At 42.9% G+C, this 22,750-nt stretch overlaps 1 protein-coding gene across 2 annotated transcripts in view; it reads right to left on the reverse strand.

The window, feature by feature from the left end:
- EPB41L4A (erythrocyte membrane protein band 4.1 like 4A) overlaps nt 1–22,750 on the reverse strand; it is a 412,465-nt gene that overhangs the window by 72,366 nt on the left and 317,349 nt on the right. For both annotated transcript variants that reach the window (XM_040343429.1, XM_040343421.1), the window contains 2 exons: nt 20,168–20,251; nt 1,923–2,030 (listed from right to left, as the gene is read on the reverse strand). In XM_040343429.1, coding sequence (XP_040199363.1) covers nt 1,923–2,030; nt 20,168–20,251 — 192 coding nt within the window. The remainder of the gene's footprint in view (nt 1–1,922; nt 2,031–20,167; nt 20,252–22,750) is intronic.

Below are 22,750 nucleotides of genomic sequence, written 5' to 3' on the forward strand. Positions count from 1 at the left end.
ATTTTTCGTTTTCAGCACTTTGAATGACAATTGCGCGGTCATGCAACACTGTATCCAAATGGAGCGTTCGTTTGGTGGTATTTGATCACCTCTGCGGTTATTTTTTGCGCTATAAACAAAAAAAGAGCGGCAATTTTGAAAAAAACACAATGGCCCAGATTCAAGAAGCAATTGCGCCTGTGTAACCATAGGTTACACGGCGCAATTGCTTACTTGCTCCGGTGTAACGAGTGCTCCTGATTCAGGAACCTCGTTACACCGACTGCAGCCTAAAATCTGCGCGGCATAAGGCTCTTATGCCACGCAGATTTTAGGCTGCATTCTTGCGTGGGCCGCTCCCATTGTGATCAGCGTGTAGTATGCAAATTGCATACTACCACTGATTCACAAACTTGCGCGGGCCCTGCGCAAGCCAGGTACGGAGTTTCCGTATGGCTACTTTAGCGCAAGGCTGCCCCTTCTAATAGTAGGGGCAGCCAATGCTAAAGTATAGCCGCCGCTCCCGCGACGTGAAATTTGAATTTCACGTCGTTTGCGTAAGTGATTCGTGAATGGCGCTGGACGCCATTCACGTTCACTTTGAAGCAAATGACGTCCTTGCGACGTCATTTGCCGCAATGCACGTCGGGAAAGTTTCCCGACGGAGCATGCCCTGTACGCTCGGCGCGGGAGCGCGCCTAATTTACATTGCGCGCGCTTACGCCGGGCAATTTTGCTGGCGCGCCCTCGCAATTTACGGAGCTACTGCTCCGTGAATCGAGGGCAGCGCAAAATATTTGCGGGGGCGCAGGGCAAAATCGTTGCCCTGCTCCCCCGCAAATATCGCGCAAATGTACCTGAATCTGGGCCAATATTTTTTTGATTTACTAAATATCAAAATTTGAAATAAATAAATGTCCTCAGTTTAGGCCAATACGTATTCTTATACATACTTTTGGTAAAAAAAAAAACGCAATAAGCGTATATTGATTGGTTTGCGCAAAAGTTATAGCATCTACGAAATAGGGGATAGATTTATGGCATTTTTTTTTTTTTTTTTTACTAGTAATGGTGGCGATCTGCGATTTTTATCGTGACCATGACATTACGACGGACGTATCGGACACTTTTGACACTTTTTTGGGACCATTCACATTTATACAGCCATTAGTGCTATACAACTGCACTGATTACTGTGTAAATGTGACTGGCAGGCAAGGCGTTAACACTAGGGGGTGAGGAAGGGGTTAAATATGTTCCCTAGGGAGTGCTTCTAACTGTAGGGTGAGGGGACTCACAAGGTGAGGTGACCGATCTGTGTTCCGCTGTACTGGGAACACACATCGGTCTCCTCTCCTCTGACAGGACCTGGATCTGTGTGTGTACACACACAGATCCACGGTCCTCCCGTGATCACGGGCAATTGAGGGTGCCCGGCGGACATCGCAGCCGCCGGGCACCGAGCGACGTGGTGGGAATCCTAGGACGTCATATGACCTCCACCAGGAGGGAGAGAAGGTTCCTGCCGACGTCATTTTACAATGACTCGTTAAGGAACTGGTTAATGTGACTGTATGTTTCTTGCTAAAGAACATTATTTTTATCAAGTTGTTATGGGTAAATTTTCACTTTAAAACAAAATGTACTGTGAGAGGTGCAGTGTAACATACAGTATGGCTGTGTTTTGAAAGGGTATGTAGGACATGACCAATCCAAAACAAAAATGCCCATTTGACAGAAGCCGGTCAGCTGGTTTCTACTGTACCCGATTGTGGCCATTATTCAGCCCGTGTGCACCTGGCATTAGCTAAAACTAGTATCACTTCCCCAGCATGAGGTAAAACCTGTCTTACAATAACTTGAATAGGTATTACTGAACCTAAGAGCTGCATTACACATTCATCTTACAACACAGTCGGCGTAGTCCACTTTAAACTACTTACCTCCTGATATGCTGCCCTGACTCATTGTCACTTCCAGACTGATTGCGCCTCCGCGGGCTGGGAAACTTTGGTGATTTGGTGCGGTCACTGGGAGAATTATACAGGCCACTAAAAAGGAATATGGAAATAAGAAAGGTGATGAGAAGTTAACGTTCTGCTGACTGTGCTAAGTATGCAAATCACTTTGGTACAGCTATAATAGCATACTGCCTACCATGTAATTGGATCTTTATAATAGTATTCTGTAAAATTGACATAGCTGACCCTTGAAATTCAAGGCTTGGAGAAAATGCCGCTAAAAACAAAGCGTTATACTAAGTTAAAGCCCCTATTCAGCCAGGCTTAGCACAGAAACGAGACTTGCATGTAACTCTGCTGATCACACAGCTTAGTTCCAATGAAACAGCATAACAAGGAGGCTCAACAATGGTATTCAATAGTAAGTGGCTTCAATGCAATAATATAACATAACATCAACTGCAAATAAAATAGCACCCAAGGATATAACAAATGTCAAAGTCGGGAGTTTATGTAATGGGCAAAACCAAGAAAGCTGTCCCTTAGCACAAATAATTTTTTATATCGTTATTAAGGTGCATATATCTGATGTTCCTCATCATTTGTTGTAAAAAACATCAACTATGTTCAGTTTTTTTTTCAGAGAAATGTGTTTTCTCTGTTATCAATGATGTTGAAACACTATCCAAGCCAAAGGTCATATTACCCATAAAGCACTATAGGGCCTGTGACGAAGGCAGTAGTGAATAGGGTCATAGTCAGCATTTTCTTCCTCCAAACATAGCGAGTCCCCCTTCTCAAGAAGGCACATGTACAGTCATGCCAATGAACAGCTAAATGATTCAGAGAAGGATTGGGAGAAAGTGCTGTGGTCAGATGAGACCAAAATTGAGCTCTTTGGCATTAACTTGGCATTAACTCGCTGTGTTTGGAAGAAAAATGCTGACTATGACCCTAATGCCGCGTACACACGATCATTTTTCGGGTTGTAAAAAAACTAAGTTTTTCAGGCTCTAGAAAAAACAATGTTTTTTTCAACTTCATCATTAAAACGGCCTTGCCTACACATGATCGTTTAAAAAAATGCTCTAGCAAAGCGCGGTGTCGTACAACACGTACGACGGCACTATAAAGGGGAAGTTCCATTCGGATGACGCCACCCTTTGGGCTGCTTTTAGCTGATTCCATGTTAGTAAAAGACGATTCATGCTTTTCTGTCTGTTACAGCGTTATGAATGTGCTTACTCCATTACGAACAGTAGTTTTACCAGAACGAGCGCTCCCGTCTCATAACTTTAATTCTGCGCATGCACAGGTTTTTTCACATTGTTAAAGCCCACACACGATCATTTTTTACAACCCGAAAAACGACAACGTTTAAAACGTCGTGAAAAAATAGAGCATGTTCGAATAACATTTTGGCCGTTTTTCAGAACCCTGAAAAATGCTCTGAAGCCCACACACGATCGTTTTTAATGACATAAAAAAAAAACGTAATTTTTTACAACCCGAAAAATGATTGTGTGTACGCGGCATAAGAACGCCATCCCTACAGTCAAGCACTGGGAGGTGGAAACAGTCGGCCTGTAAAAGTACAGGCCGACTTTGTCACATTGAGGGGCTAATGGACGGGGCCATATATTGTAAAATCTTGTGAGAAAAGGGGAAAACACTGCGCTAAACCAAACGTATATGTGTAAAAAAGCAGCCAGCACACAAACAAAGTAGAAAAAATGGTAGAACAATAGTGCAGCGCTAAATGATGTGCACAATGATTATAAAGGCACAAAAGTGAATACAAACAAAATATAAAGTCTGTGTAAAGACCCTATATCACAATGAATGTGACATTGGGTTGATAAATAGATCACACAGTTCAGTGTACAAATAAAATTCCATAGGAGGAGTGATGAATGGGAACATTGACATGAACGTTGAGTGTATGGTTGTCTGAAGAGGTCATCAAGGCATCACATAGAAGAGGTAAGTATAATAGGGTACTCTTACCGGAGGGTGTGGACTTAAACAGTAAGTCTTGTGAGCGTAGTTGTCTCAGCGGACCTGAATCTCTGCATAAAATAACTCCCCAGACGATGATGGCTATTCAAGTCAGATGAGAAGGAAACCACCGATCACAGGAACTGGACGGATGTAACTGAAAATTGCAGGACATAAATGGAGAACCCCAGTGGGCTCGCAGGGAAAGTGGAAAAAATGGAAAAAATAAAAAAGAAGCTCCAAATGGTGCAGGTCAAAATAAACCGTGACAGGTTTTATTTTAAATGGTATACAAAATATAAAATTATGATCGGTGGTTTCCATCTCGTCTGACTTGAATAGCCATCGTCGTCTGGGGAGTTCTTCTATGCAGAGATTCAGGTCCGCTGAGACCACTACGCTCACGAGACTTACTGTTTAAAAAACAGCTGAGTCCACACCCTCCGGTAAGTGTACCCTATTATACTTACCTCTTCTATGTGATCGTGATGCCTTGATGACTCCTTCAGACAACCATACACTCAACGTTCATGTCAATGTTCCCATTCAATGTTCCCATTTTATTTGTACACTAAACTGTGTGATCTATTTATCAACCCAGTGTCACATTCATTGTGATATAGGGTCTTTACACGGACTTTATATTTTGTTTATAGGGTCTTTACACAGACTTTATATTTTGTTTGTATTCACTTTTGTGCCTTTATAATCATTGTGCACATCATTTAGCGCTGCACTATTGTTCTACCATTGTAAAATCTTAGATGAGAACCTTTTTCCCTCAGCCAAAACACTGAAGATGGGTCTTCCAGCATGACAATGGCTGAAAACATACCACCAAGGCAACAAAGGAGTGACTCAAGAAGAAGCACATTTAAGGAGTTGTAAAGGAAAACATTTGTTTGCCTAAGATTAATGTCTGCAAGGTAGACAGACAGAATAGTGTAATGATTCTGTTAAAAAACGAGTAAATACCTATTAAATTCCTTCATCTCTATCACCTACGGCGGTCTAGTTGCTGTTCTCTCATTCACTTCCTGGTTTGCGGCGCTCGTTCATGTAAGAACTACATTTCCCAAAATGCATTGCGGCACGCCCAGTAATTCACACCTCCTTGAAGTCTCTAACATGTAGAGAGCGTCCTGCCGCACAGATGTAGTTCCCAGGAGGGGGCGAACACGTGACTGACCACCGCAGTAAAGCCTCCCTTCACTGAGGTCAGTAAAATCAGACAAGCAGGAAGTGAACAGAACAGAGAAGAAATAGAGCAACTTCTGAGCAAAAAATAACAATGAGGAAGTGAAAAAAAAAATGTTTTCCTTTACAACCCCTTTAAGGTCATTGAGTGGCCTAGTCAGTCCCCAGACCTTAATCCTATAGAAAACATTTCGGGATTTTTGGTTGATATACAGTCTCTATCATTTAAAATACACCTATGATAAAAATTATAGACCCTTCATTTCTTTGTAAGTGGGCAAACTTACAAAATCTGCAGGGGACCAAATAATTATTTTCCCCACTGTATATCTCTTTTATTTACACCTGACAGGGTTGGAAGATAGCTACCATAGCTCAGATGATGGGTGCTCTGATCTCAGTTCCTTCAAGTGTGTAGAGTCACTGCAGCTACTATGCTGGTCCCTCTACTCCTCCTGCCCAATCTGTGAATGGGCAGAAGAGGGGAGGGGGTGGCAGGCATAATTGCTCTGTGTGTTTCTGTCCTCTCAGGGCCCCAGTGTCTCCACCTGGAGTGCAATAAACCTGTCAGATGTAAATAAAATAGATAAGTCCAGGAGGTGGCATGCATCTCGTTGGACTTATCTCATAGTATGCCTGCAATTTTTACAAGATGGCTGAATTTCGCTTTAAGGCTCAACTCTAACCTATGCATGTATTAATGCTGTTTTTTGTGTGTTGATGTGTTAGTCCTTAAGGCAGGCATTTCACTTTGAATTAGCCCTCAGCAAGCCTCAATGCACAAGAAACACACATACTGCATATGTGAGCTGGGGTGTCGTTCAGAATAAATGCCAAGGCAAACATACAGTGCTGCAATAACACGAGTAAAAAAATGAATTTCTACATGTTACTGCAAGCCAGGGCTGGACTTAACATAAAGCATTGTAGGCACCATCTTACAGGGAATGACTGATATCCTCAGGATATAACTGTCTGCTGGCAGTGCCCATATCACTCCTGTCGCTAGATGTCTTTACTGCATGTAGGCTTCTTATAAGCAATGTCATATGTCAGCTTGGCATCTGACACATTTTACTCAATACGAGTTACTCTACGACAGGCATGTCTAAAGTCTGTCCCGCGGGCTGGTTCCGGTTTTGACTGGCCCGCCTGGTTATCTGGACATATATATCTTTTGTGGCCCCCAACGATCTCCCAGCATCGGGGCCACAAAACATATATATTAGGCATCACTTAATGGTGGATCGTGGACTGAATCCTGCCCGCCGCTAACATAATTTATTACATAGGAACCGCGGCAGCCAGGTCTCTCGTTTACATCGCATCACTCCCCCTTCCTCTCCCTCCCCACACACCTTATTCACACAAGCCTGGAGGCGCTGCAGCTCCGGACAAAGGGCAGGACCTTTCAAGTTACAAAGCAGGTGATTGGTTGCTAGACAGTGGGGTGGTCCCAGCAACCAATCACCCGCCTTTAACTTGAAAAGTCCCACCCTTTGGACCTGCCATGCCATGCGTGCTTCCCGGCTTGTGTGATTAAGGTAGGGCAGTCAGTGTGGGGAGGGGTAATGCTGCGTTGATGAAAGGGACAATCTGTCTGTCTCTGTAATATCGAGGGAGGACTGTGATGAAGTGGGGTCTGCTGGGGGGATCTGTGATGAAGTGGGGTCTGATGGGGGGATCTGTGATGAAGTGGGGTCTGATGGGGGGGATCTGTGATGAAGTGGGGTCTGTAATGGGGGGGGATCTGTGATGGAGTGGGGTCTGTGATAAGAGTGGGGTCTGATGGGGGGATCTGTGATAGAGTGGGGCCTGTAATGGGGGGAATCTGTGATGGAGTGGGGTCTGTGATAAGAGTGGGGTCAGATGGGGGGATCTGTGATAGAGTGGGGTCTGTAATGGGGGGAATCTGTGATGGAGTGGGGTCTGTGATAAGAGTGGGGTCAGATGGGGGGATCTGTGATAGAGTGGGGTCTGTAATGGGGGGTGTTATACGGTACATCCAAATAACACACAGAGCTCACCCCTTTACTCACACACAGCCACAAAGGCAAGAGAATTCTTGTTGGGCAGTGTATTAGTGCTCGAATGAACACACTTAGACCAAATTTTTATGGTTTATGGTCGGCCCTCATGCATGTTCACTTCATCAAATCTAGCCCTCTTTGAAAAAAGTTTGGACACCCCTGCTCTACGACAAAGCTTTTATTGAACAAAACACGTCAGTAGAGAGCTCAAGTGGATTGTCAGTTTACCAGGGATTGTCAGTTTACCAGGGATTTATGGGCCAGATCCACAACCAGATCCACAACCAACGGGCGCAACTTAAATGTTCCGATTTAAGTTACACCGCCGCAAAATTTCTACCTAAGTGCCCGATCCACAAAGCACTTACCTAGAAATTTGCAGCGGTGTAACTTAAATCTGTCCGGCGCAAGGCGTGCCCAATCTAATGGGGCGAGTCCCATTTAAATTAGGTGCGCTCCCGCGCCGGACGTACTGCTCATGCTCCCGACGCTATTTTCACGACGTGCTTTGCGTTACGTTACGTTGCGCCGAGTTTTGTGAATCGCGACGGGTAAAAAAAAAATGTAAAAAAAAATTGGACAGCGACGCGGGAATGAAGGGTATACTTTTACATGGTGTACTAAGTTTACACTTTGTAAAAGCAGCCCTAATTTTGCGACGGCAAACTAACACTTACGGAGAAATAACGAAGGGAAAAAGCTTTGTGGAACTCCGTAAGTGCTAATTTGCATACCCGACGCTGGATTTCGACGAGAAATGCCCCCAGCGGCGGCCGCGGTACTGCATCCTAAGATCCGACAGTGTAAGTCCATTACACATGTCGGATCTTAGGAATATCTATGCGTAACTGATTCTATGAATCAGCCGCATAGATAGAAACAGGGATACGACGGCGTATCAGCAGATACGCCTGCGTATCCCTTTTGTGGATCTGGCCCTATGTTCCTAGAAGTCTTTATTGTCGCTAGAAGTCTTTACTGCATATTGGCTACTTTTTGCAATGCCATATGTCTGCTTACCACCTGACACGTTTTACCAAATAAGAGTTCACTCAATACAAGTTACTTTACAACAAGGCTTTTATTGAACAAAACACGTCAGTGGAGAGCTCAAGTGGACTATCAGTGTACCAGGGATTTATTTAGTACAAACACATGATTATTGATTTGACGTGTGGCTGAGGTGAGCTTATGGCTGGCACCTGGGATAGAGCAGCTGTGGGTACTATTGCCATGAAGAGGGTGTGGATCTGTCTTCATTTACTTACCTTACTCATCTGTGGCGGCTCTTCCAGCAATGGAAACCTGTAATCAAAGCAGCTTGCTGTGCAGCAAACCTTACTGCTGCCCAGGGGCGGACTGACCATTGAGGCTCTCGGGCACTGCCCGAGGGCCCCATGCCACTAGGGGGCTCCATCAGGGTTGCCAGGCTCAATAAAACCAGGGACAGTATGTAAAAATCTGTGTTTTTTTTACATCTGTCCCTGATATGTCCGAAACCGACATGCTTTTGATGTGAAAATCCTGAGATTTTAGCTGCCCTGCCTCTTGGCGTGGTGTCCATCTGTAAGCCCGGGGGGCCCCATAATCTTCTATTGCCCGGGGGCCCCATGAGTTGTCAGTCCGCCCCTGCTGCTGCCCCTCACATTGGGTTGAAGGACTGCGGGGACCTTTTGACAGTCCTCCCTTTAACAAGGGATGGGCAGTGTCCATGTCATTAGGATGTAAAGTTGAAAGAAGTATTCTACCACACTACAAACCAAAGCCTATCGCATGACTGCAATTTCAAATAAGAAACCGGGGATTTTAATCATTAACAAAACTGTACATTTGCTAGAGGCAGGTGGTATGGAAAAGGAACAGAAGTTAAGCTTTAATAAAACAGAGTGTTCCTAATACACTTGCGCTCTCTCGGAATGAATCACAGAATCCTTGATTAGGTGGGTTACAATGCCTGTATGTATTTCAATGTTACATTTTTTAATTTGACTTAGTGCCCTTTAACTTAACACAACAAGAAACAGAATGGCAGATGGAGATTCAGTGTAATCGAAATTTAGAAGAGTGTTATGCCCCGTACACACGATCGGACCCTTTTCCGACCAAATTCACATTGGAATTACGACGGAATTCCATCGGAGGAAAAGAGAACATGTTCTCTATGTAAACTCCGACGGAATTCCTCTGAATATCCAATGGAAAAACTCAGATGGGCATACACACGGTCGGAATTTCCGATGTCTGTTTGACTTTTTCCATGGGAAATTCCGAACGTGTGTACGGGGCATAAGAGGGTTATTGCACAAAATATATCAGATATGACATAGAAACTTGTAGAAATGAACTAAAAGTCATAATAATATAAACATAGCAAATCATACAGTCATCAAAGTTAAAGGGGTTGTAAAGGATTTTTTTTTTTCCTAAATAGCTTCCTTTACCTTAGTGCAGTCCTCCTTCACTTACCTCACCCTTCCATTTTGCTTTTAAATGCCCTTATTTCTTCTGAGAAATCCTCACTTCCTGTTCTTCTGTCTGTAACTACACACAGTAATGCGACACTTTCTCCCTGGTGTGGAGTGTCGTGCTCGCCCCCTCCCTTGGACTACATGAGAGTCAGGACGCCCACTAACACACAGCTCCTTTCTCTACCTGCAACGTAGAGAGCGTCCTGACTTTCCTGTAGTTGAGATAGACTACGCCGCTGTAACTTACGGCGCAAAATCTTTAGGGTTTCGAACTAAAGCCAGGTAAGGTACGGCGGCGTAGCGTATCTCTGATACGCTGCGCGGGTGCAGATCTCTGTGGATCTGCCCCAAGATGTACTAGATTAAGCTACACTAACAAGTCAAAGCCAAACTCTTCATAAGCAGTTACAGCTCTTTTCCTTTTGAAATAAAGGTTTTACATACTGTAAATAAATAATCATTGTAAACACTCCTGTCAGCAGTAAATTGTTTATTTCAACCTTCGACCTGCTACATCTGCAGGACAGCTTGTTCTGTTTGAGAACCACAAACTTAATGGTTGGATCACCAGGTGAGAATAAGGGAAAAAGCCTAAAAGTCTGTTGTTCCTACACTGTCCTGGGATGGGTCTTGGAACAGTCTGCATGGCTAAATTGTAGTGTAGTCTGTAGGAAGGACACAGGGAGTGGAGGACCTGGAAGAATATATTTATAAATCTTTTGGCAGAGACAATTCCCTTGTATCCGATATATGTTGTATAGACATAGCTGTTTGTCTAGAATTTAGTATTTAAGGCAACTCTGTCACATTTTTTTAATACTTCCTACAACAAAGGGAGATTGAAGCTGAACTCCAGCCTTCTCGTAAAGCCTCATACACACGATCGGACTTCCATCAGACACATCCGTGGATTTTTGTGTGAGGGGCGCTGACCATGAACTTGTTCTGCATACAGACGGCAGAACTTTTCTATCCAACATACACAAAACTACGTGGTTTTTCTGCTCTTTAGCGCCACCCTTTGGGAAAAATCTGCTAATGTTGTCTGATGGTTAGCATTGTTTCGGAGCATGCGTGTTTGTACTTTGGATTTTAGTCCAATGGATTTGTGTACACACGATCGGATAATCCGACGGAACACATTTGTTGTCGGACAATTTGAGATAATTGCACAGCCAACATTTGTTGTCGGAAATTCCGACAACAATTGTCTGATGGAGCATACAGACGGTCGGATTATCCCACAAAACACGTCCATCAGACAATTGTTGTAGGAATATCCGATCACGTGTACGAGCCTTTAAGTCCTATACACACTATTAGATTTTCTGCAGATTTTTGTCTTCAGTTTTACCAAAACCATGTAATATGAGGTCAAAGCTTAAAGTGGAGTTCCACCCATAAATATAACATTACATCAGTAGTTTTAAAAAAATATCATTAGTCCTTTATGAATTTTTTTTTTTTTTTTTAGATGCCTTCAAAGTGTTGTTGCTAGGCAGAATAGTTAATCTTCCCACTTCCTGCACCTAGGTGCTTAATGCTTCCTAACCTACACCGCACAGACTCCTGGGAATGTAGTGGGTGTAACTTTCCAGGAGTCTGTGCACTCCCCAGTCTGAACGAATCATGTGACTTGGACAGCACAGGTGCTGAAACCTGATCTGACACTGCTTGTGCAGCACTGAGCATGTGCGAGATCTGCAAGGCTGAAATCCAGGAAGTCATACAGTCTGGCTTCATGATGCCCACACTTAAGATGGTCACGGTCAATTTCTATTTTATAAAGTGTCTAAATGCTGTAACAACCTAACAAAACGGACCTTAGTTCACAGAGTAACTTTACTAGAATACATTAAGCTTGTGTATTACAGGGGTATTTATATTTAAAAAGTGAAATTGTGGCCGGAACTCCGCTTTAAGAGTTTCAATTTGTATGCAATCAGGTAGGCCCTTGTACTACACGGTTTTGGTAAATCTGAAGACAAAAATCTGCAGAAAATCTAATAGTGTGTATGGGGCTTTAGTCTTCCACAGTTGTGCAGGCTTTTCTCCTGTACAGAAATAGCTTACTCTGATTTCATTGCACACTATGGGGGTAATCCACAAAGACCCGGCGCAACGTAACTTTTGGCATTTAAGTTACACCGCCGCAAAATCTCTAACTAAGTGCCCGATCCACAAAGCACTTACCTAGAAATTTTGAGCGGTGTAACTTAATTCCGTCCGGCGCAAGGCATTCCTAATTTAATGGGGCGAGTCCCATTTAAATTAGGCGCGCTCCTGCGCCGGACGTACTGCGCATGCTCCCGACGTCATTTTCCCGACATGCTTTGCGCGGTTTTACGTTACGCCGAGTTTTGTGAATCGCGCCGGGTAAAAAAAGTTGCGTCGGGAAAAAAAAAAGATACGGCGGGAAAAAAAAAGTTTAAAAAAAAAATGACAGCGTCGCAGGAAAGAAGGGTCTACTTTTACATGGTGTACTAACTTTACACCTTGTAAAAGCAGCCCTAATTTGGCGTTTGCAAACTAATACTTACGGAGAAAAAACAAAGCGTAAAAGCTTTGTGGATCTCCGTAAGTGCTAATTTGCATACCCGAGGCGGCATTTCGACGAGAAATGCCCCCAGCGGTGGCTGCGGTACTGCATCCTAAGATCCGGCAGTGTAAGTCCCTTACACATGTCGGATCTTCTGCCTATCTATTGGAAACTGATTCTGTGGATCAGTTCCAAAGATAGAAACAGGGATACAACGGCATATCAGTAGATACGCCGGCGTATCCCTTTTGTGGATCAGGCCCTATGAGCTTCTCACAGTGTACATTAAAATCTGCAGCAGGTCAGAGCCCTCCTAATTTTCACCCAGCATCATCTAGTAGTTTCCTCCCCATCCTTACTGTATCGGAACAGTCCCTTTTATTCATTGGATTTCAGTTCTTTCATTCATGGAGTCATTGTCACATGTGGGCATTACCTAAGGTGGAAAGTAAGCAAATGCAGCCTTTATAGAAATTCCTATTCTGTGTTTTCCTATGATTTCCTTGGTCACATGGGCAATGATCCGGTTGGATGCACATGCCACATGTGACCCTGGCGGCCATCCGGCCAGGCCGCACTTCGCCGCTCGTGGCAGTCACTGTTGGCATTACTGAGTCTTCTTCGTCAATATAATCTTTACTGGCAAATCGGGACTCTTGAGTATTTACAGCCTACCGCGCTGTACCTACCTAACACACCCATAAATGAAATGTTAGTATTTGCATAACTCCTCCCAAGAGCCAGTACACTGCTCACATCAAGCCATTCAAGAGGCTGTAAAGGTTTTAGGAATCTTTGTACAGAACCCTACCCTCCCATCAGCCATAATCTGCTTGCATTGCATAAATAAGCACAGAGATTATGTCAACTAGTCTAAAACAGGGGTGCTCAACCCTTTGAAGAGCGAGGGCTACTTAAGTGATTTGGTAACTGGTCAGGGGACACATATAAATGAAATTATTTTGAATCTCAATGATTTTAGCACGTTGATAAGATGGGGAAATGAGAGACCAGGGAAGGCAAATAAAAGCAGAACACATTCCACCTTTAATAATTAACTCTGTGATGGGTGGTGACTTGGATCTTTGTTGCCTTAAGAGTTATGGGTCTGCTCTGACACTTCTGGGTGTGTGGATAATTGTGTACCTGTTGTGCACTGTGGCACACTAGGCCCTGCTGTGACATAGGGGTTGGTGGATGGAACCACAATGTGCAGCAGGTGACAAGGAACCCAACACCCTCTTGAGGGGGCGAGCAGGAGTGTCAGGACGCTCTCTACTTTGCAGATAGAGAAAGGAGCTGTGTGTTAGTGGGCGTCCTGACACTCCTGCTCGCCCCCTCCCCCTTCAAGAGGCTTTCTCCACACCAGGGAGAAAGCCTAGCATTACGGTGTGTAGTTACAGACAGAAGAACAGGAAGTGAGGATTTCTCAGAAGAAATAAGGATATTGAAAAGCAAAATGGAAGGATGAGGTAAGTGAAGGAGGACTGCACTAAGGTAAAGGAAGCTATTTAGGGAAACATTGTTTTACCTTTACAACCCCTTTAATGGTGACACTTAGAACAGGCTGTACTGTAACCTTGAGCTGTTTGAATAACAAATATAGAAAAATAAACAACATGTAAATCTCAGTAGCTCTAAAAAAAAATAATCCCAGAGAGAAAATAATTATAGTAAGTACTTTAAAAAGAAAGAGGTTAGCAGCTGAGGCTTGTGAAGTGGGGAACAGCAGTGTTCTTGCAAACAAAAAAAATAATCTCTTACAAATATAGAGTGTGTTCATTTTTGTAGCTTTGAATTTGACTATTTAGAATTTTCGGAGCAGATATTTGCTGTTTTAAAATCAACTCCTGCCCTAAATTCTATATTACTGAAGACTGGAAAGAGGTTGAATTGCTGAACGGTCATTTTGCATCTGATGCTCCGTACACACGATCGGTTTTCCTGTTGGAAAAAGTCTGATGAGAGCTTTTGGTCGGAAATCCCGACAACGTGTATGGTCTATCAGACTTTTTCCAACGGAAAAACTGCTGGAAAAAGAGAGCAGGATTTCTTTTTTCCCATCAGGAAAAAAAACTGATCGGAATTTCCGATCGTGTGTACAAATCCCAACACGCAAAATTCCTACGCATGCTCGGAAACAATTCGATGCATGCTCAGAAGCATTGAATTTCATTTTCTGACCATGTGTATGCAAGGCAGGCTTGAGTGGAATTTCGTCTGAAAAACCATCCAACTTTTTTCCGATGGGAAAACCGATCGCGTGTACGGGGCATCAGAGTTCTTCTTTTGGCTGGTGACCTGCATACCAATGAAACCGTTTTTTTTCTTCTTATTGTTGTTTTTACAGTACTAAACAGTTCCATACTGGCTCTCTGCTAAGATCCAGATTCTAGCTTGAAAAGCCTAGGTCCATAAAGTTAAACAGAAGCCTTCCTCTGAAATGTGGGATGTATAAATTGTGTATAGACCGTGATCACGGTCACTAGGACACCATAGGAAGGGATAACCCACCAATGTGCCATAGATCTTCAAGTTATTGTCCAAACATTTACTACCCTCTCACACTGTAGGCCTTTTTCAGGTGCCTCAGTTTCACACTGGGATGTTGCCCTGGCAGGGCTTCAAAAAAAGTCTTGCCAGCAGCTTCTTTGCAGTGCTTTAGGAGTGATGAATACACTGATCCCAAAGCGCCACTTCCCACTGAAATCAATGGGCAGTGCCGCCTAACCGCCGCTGTAGCTGTGCTCTTAACACTTTTTCGGCCACTAGCGGGGTTTAAAAGTTCCCTATCGGCTGAAAAGCGCTGCAAAAACTACAGTAAAGAGCCACAAAAAATAGCAGTGTTTTACCACCTACGCCCGAGCGCTTTCAGCGTGAAAGCACTCTTATTTAAGGTGATTACATCACAGTATTAAAGGGCAATGTTTTGTGGCTGCACAGGACTCCTTTGTCAGGAATAGGTCCTGTGTGGCTCTGAAATGTTGCACTTTATACGTAGCAGTGATGTGATCACCGTCAATTATTATTTGGGGGCAGATCCACGTACCTGCGCGCAATAATACGACGGGTGCAGCGTATCTAAGATACACTACGCCGCCGTAACTTTTTTTTTTTGAATCCTCAAAGAATTTGCGCCGTAATTTACGGTGGCGTAGTGTATCTTTGGCGGCATAATGGCGCGCCATTCAAATCTCTGTGATGGGGCGTGTTTTATGTAAATACGTCGTGACCCGACATAAACAACATTTTTTTTAACTGCGCATGCGCCGTCCGTGGGGGTATCCCAGTGCGCATACTCGAAATTAACCCGGAACAAGCCAATGCTTCCGACGGTGACGTCATTCTACACAAATCCCTATTCGCGAACGACTTACGCAAACAACGTAAAAATTTCAAATTTCTACGCGGGAACGACGGCCATACTTAACATTGAGTACGCCTCATAACAGTAGCTTTAACTATTCGCCGGAAAAAGCCGAAAGCAAACGACATAAAAAAATGCGCCGGTCGGACGTACGTTCGTGGATCGCCGTAACTAGCTAATTTGCATACTCGACACGGAATTAGACGAAAACGCAACCTAGCGGCCGCCGAAAAATTGCAGCTTAGATCCAACGGCGTACTAAGACGTACGCCTGTCGGATCTAGCCGAGATGCCGTCGTATCTTGTTTTGAAGATACAAAACAAAGATACGACGCGCAAAATTTTAAATTACGCAGCGTATCAAGAGATACGCCGGCGTAATACTTTTGTGGATCTGCCCCTTGTTCGCTAACTTAAATATCCATGTTGTGCTGGCAATATGTGCGTTAACTCAGCCTTTTTCAACCAGGGTGCTCAGGCACCCTGGGGTGCCTTCAGGTTTCTTCAGGGGTGCCTTGGCAAAATGCCTAAAATTGTATAAAAGGCCAGTGGGTGAACCAAGCCTGACTTTTGGTTAGACAAAACCACAGGTTTTCATTGGGAAGCATTACAACTTTATAGCCACCAGTGTCCTAACAATTAATGTCATTGGTTGATAAGGACGCTGGACACCTGCAAAGCATCCTTGTTTGGCCGTACCCTGCCCCTCTCCCTCAGCACTGGGGTCATATTAGAGAGAAACTGAGGGAGAAGAAAAACATTGGAATACTAGTCGGCACCAGTGTGAAAATATGTATGTACTTTGGAAGAATAAAACACCTCTAACGCGTGTCCTACGTGTGTTGCTGACATACGGGTCCATCAGTTGCGGTAAGGGTACCCATTCTTACTACATTTGAGAGGATTGATGTCTCCAGCGGATGTCTTGTTCATCAGCCTGTTGTGACCCATTAGAAGAGCAATATTGATTTGATTAATTTGCTTTCTTTGGATTAGATCTAGGTCCTTGGACTAGACCAGCCTTTACTACTTTGTTTAGGACATTGAACTTTTTTGTTCTTTATACATTGAATGATTACCACCACGTGGGACTTTTTTCATTTAGTTTTGAATAAATTCAGTAACGTCCATTTTTTTATGTGTTTTCTCCATATCACATTAGGGTTAGCGCTACATTCCATTCACTTTCCTTTAGAAAATGTGTCACATTTTTTATGTAGCTGCTTCTACACCATATATTACTCATTGTTTTTTCATATTTTTTTTCACTTTTTCATGGTTTGCGCAGTATTTTTCCACCCATTCTATTACAGTGACAGGGAGACCGCACAGACCCCCTGGAGAATGGGTGGGCCGTACTTGTGATTTCTGCGACCCCTTATGCTACACCCATGAATACAGATTTGCTCTTCGTGATTTCATTAAAAAGAGGTGCTTTGCTCTTCAGAACTTTCCATATTAGAAACATGCCAGCATGAAAATGTTCAGCAATGGACTGTTGACCCCAGGTGGTTTGTATTGATTTTAAATGCCAGAGGCAAAATTCGAAGCCTCCCTTTTCCCAATTAAGACATCCTCTGCATACAAAGGCATACATATAATACACAGAATTTGGTCTATAAGCAAGTGCTGCATGGCATGTGTTGTCGCAGTTGTAGATGGTATAGAACAATTTGCTTTAAGCATAATTAGAAACCTGCAATAACAGATTAGCCGAACATTTTCCAGACTAACAATACAGTAACCCATCTAAGAATTCCACTTTAATTGCCATATTTTCAGAAAATTACATTTCTTCACTCACTTACCATCTAAAGCTGGCGCCATCTTTAACTTCCCCTGACTTGCAATGAAAGCCCATTCAGTAGTGAATTGGCTGATATGGCAGGCAAAATGTTAGGGACCCCTGGCATTCAGAGCTTCAAATTTCCCCATACCCTTAGATGCTAATAATGGCAGCAAATATGAGGGAAAGGACCCAGTAATCACCTAGTAATAAAGAGGGCACATTTCTAAAAGAAAAAAAAAAGATACACTGAGCTATAGCTCATCAAGTGATGTTTCTTGCACTGGGGCTCATTCAAAATAAATGGGCAGTGAGAATACAGCACATCATAACACAGAAAAAGGTCTTGTGGTGCATTTATTTCTACAAAGCTACATAATGTGAATTACAGGTACAAATGAATTCTGGTGGGTGGTCAAGCCTATTAAGAACACTGTGTGTAACCAGAGAATGTCACTATAATGACATTGATAGCTGCTATTGTACCAACTACTGCTGTTCTATTATTGCATATTATTCATGCACTGGGTATAGGCGGGTACGCCGTGCTTCCAGCACACGATTTGATATTTGAGACACTCAGCATACCTCAAGGATATTTACGGCCATTGGACAACTTTGGCCTATTGCAGCCTGGCCTCAGAAGCCTTACGGCCTCCTACATTGGGAGCGTGGGCACTGTCTCCATTTATCGTCCACGACCACACTTCATTTCATACCAGGTCCTGCAGGGTCTCCATCAGCTCAGCTGACATTTCCCTTTGTGATAATACTTTCACTTTGCTCTACAATATTTCCCCCTGAGGAACCTACAACTGCAATGCATTGGGTCAACTATCACCCTTCCCTTTTGATCTATACTGTATATTAAACTTGCTGCATTGACATCTTTTTATTATGATTGATATTTATGGGAGGATAATATATCAGGAAAGCTGAGCTGTCAATACTGTATACTATTTTAGTATCTAAAGGGGGTATTTTCCCCCTAAAAAAAATTTCATGATCCATTGTAAAAAAATGATTGATTTTAAAGATATGACTTCTTGAATTTTTTTCTGAGGGGGGATTTAGCCACCACTAATAATCCCATTACCTTTATTTTTTTGTTGTTTTCTTAAGCCTCGTACACACGCTCGGTTTTCTCGGCAAGAACCAGCAAGAAAACTGCTGGCAGAGCTTTCTTGCCAAGTAAACCGAGCGTGTGTACGAGGCTTTCAGGTTTCTCGTCTGGAAATCTGACCAGAATCTCGACGTGATAAATAGAGATCCTGCTCTCTATTTTCTTGTTGAGATTCTTGTCGGCCTGTTTCCCGACGAGAAACCCGAGAGTGTGTATACTTACCTGTTGCTGTGTAAACCCACACATGCTCGAAATGACTTTGACGCATGCGCGGTAGCTTCCACGGTATAGGTAGGGTGAAGATGGCGGCGACGGCATTGAATGTGACAAGTACCCTCTGGTACTCCAGTATCCTCCCACACTCTAAAGACATTGCTAGTAGGTTAAAGTGATTGTATACCCTCACCTTTGAAAACAACGTATTCAGTTTAAAATAGAAATAAAAGGCAAAAGATATAGAAAAAAAAAACATTATAAATACCTCTCAACACTTTGGCGCCAACTGCAAGCAAATATGCGGCCTCTTGGCAAGTGGGCCTTGGCACAGAGTGGCCGCATATTTGCATTTATTAGTGTCAATATAGCTGTGTTGAGAGCGCGCACTCTGCAGAGGTGCTTTGCGGTGGTTTTTAACTCTTTCTCAGCCGCTAGCGGGGGGTTAAAACCGCCCGCTAGCGGCCAAATAGCGCAGTGAAAAATAGCCGTTAAGAATAGGGGCGCTTTACCACCGGCGCCGCCCCCGCCACAGTGTGAAAGGGGCCTTACATTTATTTTTAAAGGGAACGCATGTTATTTTCATTTTTTTTTTTTTTTTAGATAAGCATGTAAATGGGATTGCTGTAAATAATCTCATCAATGTTTGGTAATTTTTCTACTTACAGTAAAATCCTTTTCTTGGAGCCCATTGAGGGATCCTTAAGGCTATACTGCTACATACAGGAAGATTATAGGCCAGCCTGGGATATCCTCTCCCACTACCAGTATGCCACAATTTAGTGGCAAATCAGATACTGAGAGCATAATCAAAAACACGGAGGGGTGGCATTTACGTCAGTGTTGGCAGAGCTATGAATGTACAGAGATCTACTTTGTGTAGATCCAATGAACTGCCTACAAAGTGAGAAATTTAGAGAGAGGACGTGTCTTCAGTGATGGTTAATGTTCCCCCATAGGAACAATGTTTAAGTTGTGGCACTACTTCTTCTTCAAGGGCAAACACTGCAATAATAACTCAAAATATGAGCCTATCACAAAATCATACTAGAAGTCACCAGCTAAATTAAATACAACCTTGCGCTCTCAATTGACAGATGATGCAATTTCCAAAGACACAGGAACGCTGTTCGCCATTGAATGGCAAGCAGGAAGCTAGTTCATTAGTATGCTTAGAATAACATTAACTGTACCAGGCAATGGTAACATTATTCCACTATGCCACCAAAGCTGGCCCTTGCTTTCTGTGGAACCCAAAGTGTGATCTGAGGTAAGACCTTCACCTCATGGAAGACAAACTTCTGGCCGATCTAGGAAAGAGGATTCCTTACACCCCAACACAATATAGTGTGCTAAGGTGAGGAGACCACATGCAGCACTCCAGTACATAACCTACTTTCCTGAAACCCTTGGAGTACTTTGCCCCCTACCACCTATCACAGTGAACTGGTGGTCCAACGTGACTAGCATTTTTTTTTATTATTATTGTTTACATCAGCATTTTACCTGGGAGAGCCATTTTCTTCCCATGGTGCACTGGACTTACTTCTTTGGACATCTGGACTGTTTTCACATTTGACCTTTGTTGAGCTGTAAAACAGAATTGTAAACAACGTCAACAATATTAATAACCTGTTGAGAATTACCATAATGACTTATTAGCAAAATATGCTATCGTTTTTATTGTGAAACTTTTTTTTTCTGTAGGTTAATGTTTCTGAAAGTGTGGTTTGTATTGAAGTGGTTTATATGTTCTCAATGCAAGATTTACAAACTAGCTGACCAGGCCCAAACATCTTGTAACAGGAGAAGTCCTGCATTCTGGATGGGGCACTACACTAGGAACACTAGTAGCCACAGACTTTCTTCGCCACAATGCAATGAACAGTATGCACATTTGATGCCCTCCAAAACCAATGGAGATACAAAACAGATAAAAGGCCCTTTTACTGCTACCGATGTAGAAACTATGTTGTTGGCAGCAGGGGGGGGGGGGGGGGGGGGGTTACACATACTAATGCTGCGTACACACGCTCGGAAATTCCGACCGTGTGTAGGATCCATCGGGCATTTGCTGTTGGAATTTCTGACAATAAAAATTTAAGAGCTGGATCTCAAATATTTCCGACAACAAAATCCGCGGGACACCAGAGGCGATCGGGTCTGCTGTTCCCGCGGGGGCGGTCACGGAGGAGAGGACCCGGTCGCAAGTGCGCCGGAGGAGGCGAGCTGCACGACCCACGGCTGGGCTCTTAAAGGGGACGTACATGTACATCCTTGTGCCCAGCCGTGCCATTTTGTCCACGTGTATCGTCGTGCGGTGGTCCTCAAGCAGTTAAACATGTAAACAAAAACTGCAAAACCGACAATGGCAGCAAAAGGGTTAAGGCGCCATTTAAGCGAAAGCTGCTGAAAAGAATAGATAATTGGGTTAACCCTGTCTAAAAAACAACTGTAAATGGCACACTTATAAGTATAAATGCGAGGTTAAAAAATACAGATAGATGTAACATAATGCTGTGCCTTTCCCATCCTATAAAGGTCTTTTTTTTTTGGTCTCACCTTCATCACCCCTAGGAAGTCTCTGGGCACTCAGTCACTGTAAGTTACAAAGTTTCACTGCTGAAGTCATTGATGCAATGTTCTCTATAGTAATGATGTCATTTACGTCAGTGAAGCATTTTCTATGCCTGTTGGCGCTTGTTAGAGGAAATTAATACATTTGGAAGAGCTTGTACTGAACGGAGAAGTCATTAGCGAAACAATTACACTCAAAGGAACAATAAGGACATGTGTGTTGCTGAGGCAGCCGTTGAGAAATTCTACACTTTTGAAGATTTGAACATGTGAAATAAAATACTATACATAAAAAACAATTCTTCAATGCTTTCTAATAGCCCCGAGAACCTGCTACAACCTAGTGGATAAATTATATCAAATCTATATATATAAAACTCAACGTGTGTGTGTGTGTGTGTGTATGTATGTATGTATGTATGTATGTATGTATGTATGTTCCAGCATCACGTCCAAACGGCTAAAGATATTAACATGAAACTTGGCACACATGTTACTTATATGTCAGCAACAAACATAGGATAGGTGGTTTAACCCTTACCCACCCCCATTTGCCATGGTCGGGGTTTTCCTTTAAAGTCCCATTCAACTCTATGGGAAATACATGTTACTTCATAACTTCCAAACGGCTGTAGATATTTCGATAACACTTGGTCACATGTTACTTATATGTCCACTTAAACTATAGGATAGTTAATTTATCCCTTAACTACCCCCATTTGTGAGGGTCAGGGTTTTTGTTTAAAGTCCCATGCAAATCAATGGGAAATGTATGTTCCCACATAACTTCTGTACGCCTGGAGATATTTCAATAATACCTGGTACACATATTACTTATATGCCAAATAAAAATATATGACAGTTAAATTAACCCTTACCTACACCCTTATATAAAAGATGGGTATATTTATATTACTATGATTTTCCTCCCCAAAAGGTTAAAATAGGAAGACCGGGCAACGCCGGGTATTCAGCTAGTTAGTTCATAAAAAAAAGAAATATATATGGAAAATCTCTAACACAGGTATTAGCAAGATCTGCTATGAACGTCAAATAATGTTAACTGTAATCATGTATTTTGTAGCATTTCAGAGATGTTTTTGACTCATGCCACCTAATGTGATGAGGTTGAACATCCAGAAATAATCTGACCAAAGAAGAAACATCTTTACAGTTGTTCCATAAACGTGAAAGATTGTATTGCTTTATCGTACATACCCATCTACTAGAAAGAGAATAGAACGACACCATACAAAAGTCTTACATGGAGAAAACAATAGTCCTGCAAAGAACCCAGCCCACCAATTAGTAGTTCGCTGGGTAATCATGGCTATCTGCTGGGAACTATATTGTAGGCATAAGGCTCACCACTCATCGCTTCTCCCTATGTGCCCTTACAATAATGTGACTAATGTACGTGGCCATATCTGGGCATATAGCATAAATTCCAGTATATTTCCCCACCAGTGTTGCCAACCTACTAGATTGAAATTTACTGACACCACACCCAAG

This window comes from Rana temporaria, chromosome 1, assembly GCF_905171775.1.
Source record: "Rana temporaria chromosome 1, aRanTem1.1, whole genome shotgun sequence".
Lineage (NCBI taxonomy): Eukaryota > Metazoa > Chordata > Amphibia > Anura > Ranidae > Rana > Rana temporaria.